Source organism: Castanea sativa, chromosome 5 (genome assembly GCF_040712315.1).
Source record: "Castanea sativa cultivar Marrone di Chiusa Pesio chromosome 5, ASM4071231v1".
Taxonomy (NCBI): Eukaryota; Viridiplantae; Streptophyta; class Magnoliopsida; order Fagales; family Fagaceae; genus Castanea; species Castanea sativa.
The window spans coordinates 69424530-69433182 of NC_134017.1; the positions used below are offsets into that span (position 1 = coordinate 69424530).

General features: G+C 35.3%; 1 protein-coding gene across 1 annotated transcript; it reads right to left on the reverse strand.

The window, feature by feature from the left end:
- Nucleotides 1–6797: 6797 nt before the first annotated feature.
- On the reverse strand, nt 6798–8653 carry LOC142635683 (F-box/FBD/LRR-repeat protein At5g56420-like). Its single transcript, XM_075809804.1, has 3 exons — nt 7523–8653; nt 7244–7405; nt 6798–7127 (listed from the first exon to the last, which is right to left on the reverse strand). The coding sequence occupies exons 1-3, from the start codon at nt 8651–8653 to the stop codon at nt 6798–6800; spliced, it is 1623 nt and encodes a 540-aa protein (XP_075665919.1).

The following is an 8653-nucleotide window of genomic DNA, read 5'->3' on the forward strand; positions in this document are numbered from 1 at the left end:
ATAATAGACAAACTGATTTTGGTGTTTTGTAAAATTGGGATTGTAAAAAAAAAAAAAAAAAAAGTTTTAGATGTGCAAATTTGCATAATTTTTGCATCCACTGATGCGGATGTGGGGGAAGGAGATTCGAACCCTGTGTGTCTCCATTGGAAATAACAAGAAGTGTTAATTGACCTAAATGTCATTGGCATTTGGTAGATCTTATTTGCATTTCTACCGCTACCATAATTGATAAAGTAACAGAAATTTGGAGCTGCACACTTCAGTTGAATGGGTAAGATTGCATCTACCAAACCCGAGTCCCAAACTTTTATGTTTAATACGGATAAAGCAAGATTTGTCAAAATTTGGAGCTGCACAATGATTTCATTTCATTATCTCAGCAACCAAACAGAGGATAAAGCAAGATTTGTCAAAAGAAAACCAAAATTAAAAAATCTCCACAACAGGCTCTACCCGGATTCTAGATCACAATCACATAACAAACCCTAGAAACACAACAGAACAAAATACACTAAAAAAACTCAAACAAAAGAACAGCTCAAACAACGAATCAAAAAAAGAAAAAGAAAATCATAATTTCCAAACCTGTTGAGAAACTTTCCTAGATTTGCACTATGAATTGAATTAGAGAGAGAAAGAGAGAGTGTGGGTATGGGAATAGGAATGGGGAATGGGTGGTGTATAGGTGCATTTAATTATTAAGTTTGGGGATGTGCGCTTTTGGGTTTGGCTTTGGGTTTAGGTTTTTGGTTTTTGTTGAGTTAATATTTTACTATATAATAAAATTATAAATGTTACTTTTACAATATTTTACAATAATTTTATAATAAGTTTAATTATTAAGATATAAGAAATTGTTTTAGGCCTTTTCAAAAACAAAAAAAAAAAATTGTTTTAGGCCCAAAAAAAATTTGTATATGTGTGTGTGTGTATATATATATATATATAATTTGGGATTAAAAAAAATATTATTATATTAGATGATTATTTGCTATCATGATGATTGAGAAATTGTTTTAATAAAAAAAATGTATAAGTATAATTTGGGGTTAAAAAATCACTTATTAACACCAGACGATTATTTGCTATCATGTGGCGGTAGCGGAGGTGGGGGCGATGGTGGAAGAGTTGGTGGCGGTTGCGGTAGTGGCAACGGTAGCAGTTGCGGTGGTTGTGATTGTTGTTTATTTTAGTTGATATATTATTTTATTGTAGTAGATATATTATTTTATTATGATGTTTATATTATTTTATTGTGTTGAAAACTAAAATAGATCCACTGCTGCTCTTGGATGTTTTGTGAAGTGAGTAGTTAAAATAGATAAAATAACTTTTTATGGTGCCAAATAGCTAAATTTTTAGTTTCATTACTGTGGATACTCTAATTAGAAACAAACTTTTATGTTTACTACGAGATAATAAACATAAAGTTTATGGGTATATCAACTATGATATATGACCTTATACATTAAAAACGTAATTACTGCAATATTTAGTATGGAATCAATCACAAATAATTTTCAAGAATTAAAAGAATGTTGAAACTTCATTTTCATAGATAATAGCATTGGAACGTAATAAGAAACGATTACCTTGTGTCTTTTCATTTTGTTGACATTTTGTTAATACTACACGAACGCTAATTTTGATTTTCACCACAAAAAAAAAAAAAAAATATATATATATATATATATATCTTTATACTTCAGCCCCCCTAATTCGAACTGTGGCTCCCTCCTTAAGGATGGGCTACATTTATTCTTAGAGAACACTCCAATTTGTATATGTACTGAATTTGTTCATAATAAAATGACTAGATCGTACGTCTGTCATTAACTTACCGCAAACTTGGAAGCACAAATTCAGACACAAGTACGTGTAGGAAGAGTTGTATTATGCAAAATTACAGCTTAAAGGATATATTATAGTGTACATGCTTACACATTTAAGTGTTGCAGACTTAAAAAGTTAAAACACACCTAACATGATATGTATAAATTATTCTGAGAACATTATACTTATCAACAAAAATTAATCAAACAAAATTATATAAAAGAGTAATAATGGCTGGATAATTACTGTTTATGCCACTGGAGGGAATTAAATGACGGCGTTTATGGTGGGTGGCATGGCTTGGTGGTTTCAGATGGAAGAGGAGGTTAGGGGAAAGAGGAATCTCTTATATTTAACAGTAATAGCTTTTTTTTTTTTTTTTTTGGCGGGAATCAAGTTAGTAAAAAGTTTAAAATCCCTTCAAAAATTGATGCGGTGAAAAAGTGAAAATGATGGAGATGGAATGAGTGGAAACTAGAACGTCAGCGCAGTGGTGAAACTAGTACGTGGGCCTGGGCCTATCAAGGTGGGCTGAATTACAAGTGGCGATATGTCTATTGTTTAAGTTTAGGCAACATTGGAAAAGAAGTATCGAAGAGTCTTGCTTCCCTTTGTGTTTTCAACTAAAATGTTTAGATTTCTACTAAAAAAAATTTGGTAGAGCCCATCAAAGAACTCAATCCATTATTTTACTCCTCTAGCTTGAGACAATTTATGCCAACCAAAAAATTTGGGTGGCCTTGGGTTTAGGCACTTCTCTGATATCAATATGGCCCTCCTCTCCAAAGTTGCTTGGTGGATTTTAAATCAGTCCAACAGACCATGTGTGCAAGCACTTATTGCCAAATATAAGGTGAGAAGAAATTGGCTCAATGCTGAATCATCCAAAAAGGCTTCTTGGACATGGAAGAGTGTGGAATCTGCTAGGCATATTCTTGTGGCTGGAGCTTGTAAGCAGGTTTGCAATGGAGAAAGTATTCTCACATGGGAAGATCCTTGGGTCCCAGGCCTATCAAATTATAAACCGGTACCTTTGTCACCTGAAAATCAATCTAGTTGCTTGGTAGTATCACAACTTCTAACCCCAGATAAGTCAAGGTGGGACGAGTCGAAATTCTATGAATTATTTACTGAAGTCTCAGCCAAGGCTATTAAGAAAATTCCAGTCAAAGTGAACCAAAGGAGGATAATTGGTTATGGCTGAAATCCCATAATGGAATACTCTTAGTGAAGTCGGCTTACAAGGAAATTCTAGCTCTATCTGATTCCATTGAGACTGACCTGGTGAAGTAAAAAATCTAGAAATAAAAAATACATGATAGACTTAAGATGGTCTTATGGAGAGTTGCCTCAAACATTCTTCCCACCAAGGAAAAATTGATAAGATTCTTTTCATCAATAGATCCCAACTGTCATCTATGTGATGCCTCACCTGAATCTTCTTTACATCTCTTTGTATTTTGTCATGCAGCCAGATCTTTGTGGGCTAGCAATGTTTGGGGTTGTAGACCAAATGCAATGCAATTTTCTAATCCAGATCAGTTTATAAACTTTCTTGTATCCCCCCTTGTTTCTTTTTGTAGGGGTAAAATGGTCAAAATATGCATTTGGGCCTTGGGCCTGATTTGGTGGTGTAAGCCTGTCCGAGCAGAGTCTTCGAGGCCCACAAGTCGACTCGTGCTAGATAGATTGGTGAGGTTGTCCGAGGAGAGGCGTCTCCTCGGCCAAGTTAGCTAAAGACCGTGTGACGTGTCATGATATATGGGGAGAGAATTCTGGAAGGCCTAGTAGGTAAAGATGTGTTCCATGCTGTTGTAAAGAGAAAGAACGTATGTGAAATATTGAGGGAAAAGGCTGCTACCATCGCATTAAAGACCCTGCACCTACCTTCCTGGCCGCATTAATGGAGAAATGACCTTTGAACAGTAATATTCAGCCTTCTAGCTATTGTTTGAAGACTTCAAGAAGATGGTGGATGTGACAAATATCTATTTAGAAGATCTGTGCTACACGTGGAAGGAAAAGGGGAAAAGAAGATGGATATAAGAAAATGAGAGAGGTATGAAGAGGGGGATCGGAGAATTAGAGGAAAGAGATCAAGAGAGAGAAGGAATTGAAGACTTTAACTTCAATTGTAATCTTTTGCTTAAAGAAAGAAAGGCAATACAAGTGGTCCTCGGCTTACATCCGAGGAGAGTTTTTTTTTGTCATATTCTTCTATTATTTGCATAAGTAGCAACAGTCTAGCCCGTTTATTATTTCTCCAACATCCATGGCCTAGGTTTTAAACCTATACTCTACAAATTTCATTGTATAAGACTCTTTGGGTCTGAGTCCATCTAGTGATTGGACCGGGTAAAAATTGTGCACTTACACTTTCCATGGCTCTTTTGACAAGGAGGAGTTCCTTTTATTTGGGGCTTTGGTGTTGGAGTAACTTTGGTTTGCTAGAAATCAAACTGTTCACAAAAGAATGAAGTTTTTCCTAGATAAAAGTCTACAAATAATCTTGAAAAAATTTAATGAACACTCCGCTATGCTCACTGATGTCCTAGGGTCGCCTAGATTATTTGTTTATTCTTGGAACAGGCCTGAGCAAGGAGCTGTAAAAATAAACTGCGATGTGGCGGTGGGGTTGGATCATTCATTCATTGACATTGTGGCGAGAGATTAGAGAGGTGACCTAATTTTCTCCCTGTCTAAACGAGTGGAAACCAACCTCCCTCTCCAAGCAGAGGCTGAAGCCATTAATTTGGCGACTCGTGTAGCTGCTAATCGTGGTTTTGAGAATGTTGTGGTTGAGAGCAATGCCAAAGCTTGTATTGAAGCTCTTAAAGCCTCAACTAATGTCGTGCCTTGGAGAATCTCAACCATAACTGCCGATACTCTTTTGTGGGCATATCGTGGCCAACAATTTGTTTTTAGGTGGAGTCCAAGAGAATCAAATAAAGCAGCCCATGTATTAGCTTCTTGGTGCATTGGGAAAAATATGTCTGGGTGTTTTGGTCAGGGTTATGCTCCTAGCCCTTTTATGGATGTAATTAATTCAGAACATCTCAATGTTGTAGTTGCTATTTAGTCCTTGTTCTTTGTGTTTGGTAATAAAAGTTTCTGGTCATCAAAAAAAAAAATGTTTAGATTTCTAATAAGGGAGAAGCTATGTCCACAATATTTTTGTAATATTTTCACAACAAATTATAGGTAGTTAGTTGTTATTGGTTCAAATTTGAACCTAACACGAAGTTTACTTTTTTGCCACTATAAAGCCACTACAATAACAACCAGTATCAACTTGTCACTTAAGATTTATTATAAAAATGTTGTGAAAATGTTGTAGACATATAATTTCTCTTCTAATAAATATCCCTTCTTCGGTTTTTTTTTTTTGGCCCACTATGTTATTTTTGCAAATATATTAGTTATGTAGCGGAAAACGAAACATATTAGTCATGTGACCTCATTAAGAACTCAGAGACTTGAATTCCATGGAAAAAACCTAACATGATATATATATATATATATATATATATATATATTTTAAGTCTTTAGAGTTTCAGAAAATCAAGTTATTCACATTCCAAATATGGTCTTGCAACTAATATGTTTAGTTTTCGGTCACATAACAAATATGTTAGCAAAAACAGTGTAACAGAGAAAAAAAAAAAAAAAAAAAAAAAACTGCTGCAACTATCAAATTTATCCAAAAAAATAGAACATTGGTAAGGAAGGTGTTTGGGATGAGAGAGGATCATTTCCGAAATTGAGCTTCGCTGACCCCCGTTTTCTTCCAATTTACTATTATTAATGTCACATTCACCTAGTTTGTATAGTTACACTTCATTTGTTTTGTCGGAAAACCTTTTAGTGGGAAATCTTTTTGGAAAACATGTTACGGAAAAATGTATTTTATTATATTTATTGTCATGTGTTTGATTGACTCAAAAAAATGATCTTATGAACCGCAAGAAAATCATCAACATGACAAAAGTGATGGTAGCAATGGGGTGGTGTGGCAGATATGGGAGAGACAACAATAGCGTGGTGGTAAAGAAAGCAGTGTTGGACAAAGAGTGGTGATGGTGGCTGTGGAAATATTGGAGTGAGTGAGTGATGATGGTGGTGACAACATTGAAGTTAATGTGGTGATGATGGTCGTGGTGGTCGTAGAGAAATGAACGCGATTTTTCCACTATTTTAACGCGGAAACAGTTTTCACCTTTTTTGACTTGTTTTAAATTTTATGAACAATAATCATGTTTCAAGATTAAATATAATCATGATCTAAAAAATTCTCTAGCACAGTTTTGAATGAAAAAAAGAAAAAGAAAAGAAAAGAGGAATACTCTTTTTGAATCTGACTCTATTTCAATTCTTGCTTTTCTTAACTTCAACCAACGTTCTAGTGTTAGCATCACTTTATATATATTCTGTTATGCGCCACATAATGCAGAAATTTTAGTTTGATGTAGTATTGATATATGGACAGCAAAAGGGAATAGAGTTAATGCAGTACTTCTAGGTTTCAGTCTCACAAAAAGCCCTTTCAGGCTTCCACAAAATAAGCCTGTTGGAAGAGATTAGTAATAGTAGACGACTATGCATCCACCAAAGATATCCCCTAGACCAAAACACAGTACCAGCAAAACTATCATAACCAAGTCGTTTCTCTTTATAATGCGAGTTAAGCTGCATGCACCACCTTTGTATTTTAGAAATGGCATGGACATCCGAAAAAGCCAGAGAGATGACAGCCATACCAAAAGCATAACATCAAGCAGACATGCACTAATGGTTGGAGGATCTTAAAATTAATTTTCAATCCAGCAAAGAAGAGAATTCCATAACAGTAATTTACAGACCTAGCATGTGAAAACGTAGATGCCTAACATGTCATTCAATTTTGTTACACCATGAAATAGCCAGCCATGTTCTTATTTGAAAAGTTGGAACCATCAGAAGGGTTAACAGAACTCAATGGTTTTGTTCTTCTTCGGTGGACAAGATATAGCTATAAGACAACTCGAGGACCCTCTAGGAAAAGATAGTATTTGTTCCTGAACCTCCTGTTGCTTCTTTAAGCCATCCGTGTCTTCAAATTCCCATGGATTAAAGGATATAACCATCTTCTCTAAGACTGTTGCACTTTTAAGCAAAATCTTAACTGCAAGTAGCTCAATTTCTGATCCATTAAACATAGAGATTTCAATGGTCTTGAGGTGTGTCAAGAAACATCCAGGCACAGGACCCAAAGTCCAATCATATGTTCCAGAATAGCAGAACTTGAATGACAACTACACGGATAACAAAGAATACAAATTTAAGTTGTAATAGCAATTGTTTATGCTAGTCAGAAGCGCACACATACAAAGAGTAAAAGAAAAAAGAGATTAGTTTCTAGCAGAGTTACCCCTTCAAACTTAAGGGAAGAAAGACAAGGTGACTTCCGGAGTATGGTCAGTAGTGCTTCACGTTGTTGTTTGTAGATCAAGACCACCCAATCAATATGTATATGAGTCAAATTATAAAACATAGGCAGATGGTCTAATAATTCGTCTGCATCAGCAAGAGACTAACGCAAATATCATAATTCACAAGAAATTCAGATGAACCTCTTAGGAAAATAATATAATAAAATGAAAAAAAATCAAAGGAAATATATTTCATCCAATTCAGGAAATAAACATACCTCAACTGCATTGTCATCTAGTTTTAGGCTCTTGGCATTAGAGAGCCCCCGAAGGAGTTTCAATGCACGATAACCAATTTTTCTGTCTCCATTATATGCCTGAAGATGTGCTTCAACTATTGAGGATGAGTCTTGAATGTGACAATCATGAACAAAATCACCCATGTAAGAAAAGTACTTCAAACTAGTCCCAAAAACCGCAAACTGACAACCATCTGAATCACATTGATCATCTGCATCATCACTTTGTTCATCTGAACTATGTACGTCATCTATGTCATCATTAAGGTAAACCGGACTATTCTGATCATCTATGTTATCACTCTCATTATCTGAATCATTATTCTGGTCAACTGAATTATTCTCACCATCCTCATCATCCGTATCAGTACAATATGAAGTATCTTTTTCTTGTATGTACAATTTCTGAATCTTGGGACTGGAAATACAAACAGCCTTGACATTCTCCCAACTACAAAAAATTAAATACAACTCCTCCAAGATGGAGCAAACTTTAAAGAGCTTTTGTGCTGAATGATCATCCGGAAATACAATGCAGATAAGAGTCAAGATCTTGAGATTTGAGAATGATACAAAAGAAGGAAGCTCAAGAAGATTGAACATGTTGAGATGTAACTCTTGTAATGATTCACAATTAAAAAGGCAACTAGGCAACATGAATGGTTCTCGAATTTTATAAAGGCTAATATTTAATACTTGAACCTTATGCTTCACTGCAGCAGATATCCATGTAGTAATGCGAGACGAATCAGATAGAACATTGCATGCGAGTGAGAAGTTTGTTATGGTTGAGGGTTCACGAAGCAAAAGAACTCTTTCCACAAAATCCATAAAGAGTTTCCTTTTATGTGGTGGCTCTTCAGCATCAGTAAAATGATATGCCCCATCATGAAAATCAAGAACTGGGACTGATAACCATAGGTATTTCCACCTATTTGATAGTATGCTAGTTTTAGCAGCATCTTTTGTTGGAAAGAAGGACAGGATGTGTTGAACAATTGCATCTGCCAGATTGTCTATTCTATTTTCACCTTCACCCACATCACGTTCTTTGCTAAACTTTTGGTTCTTGGTGTTACATACTGAAGAACTTACATCCATTCTCTCCAT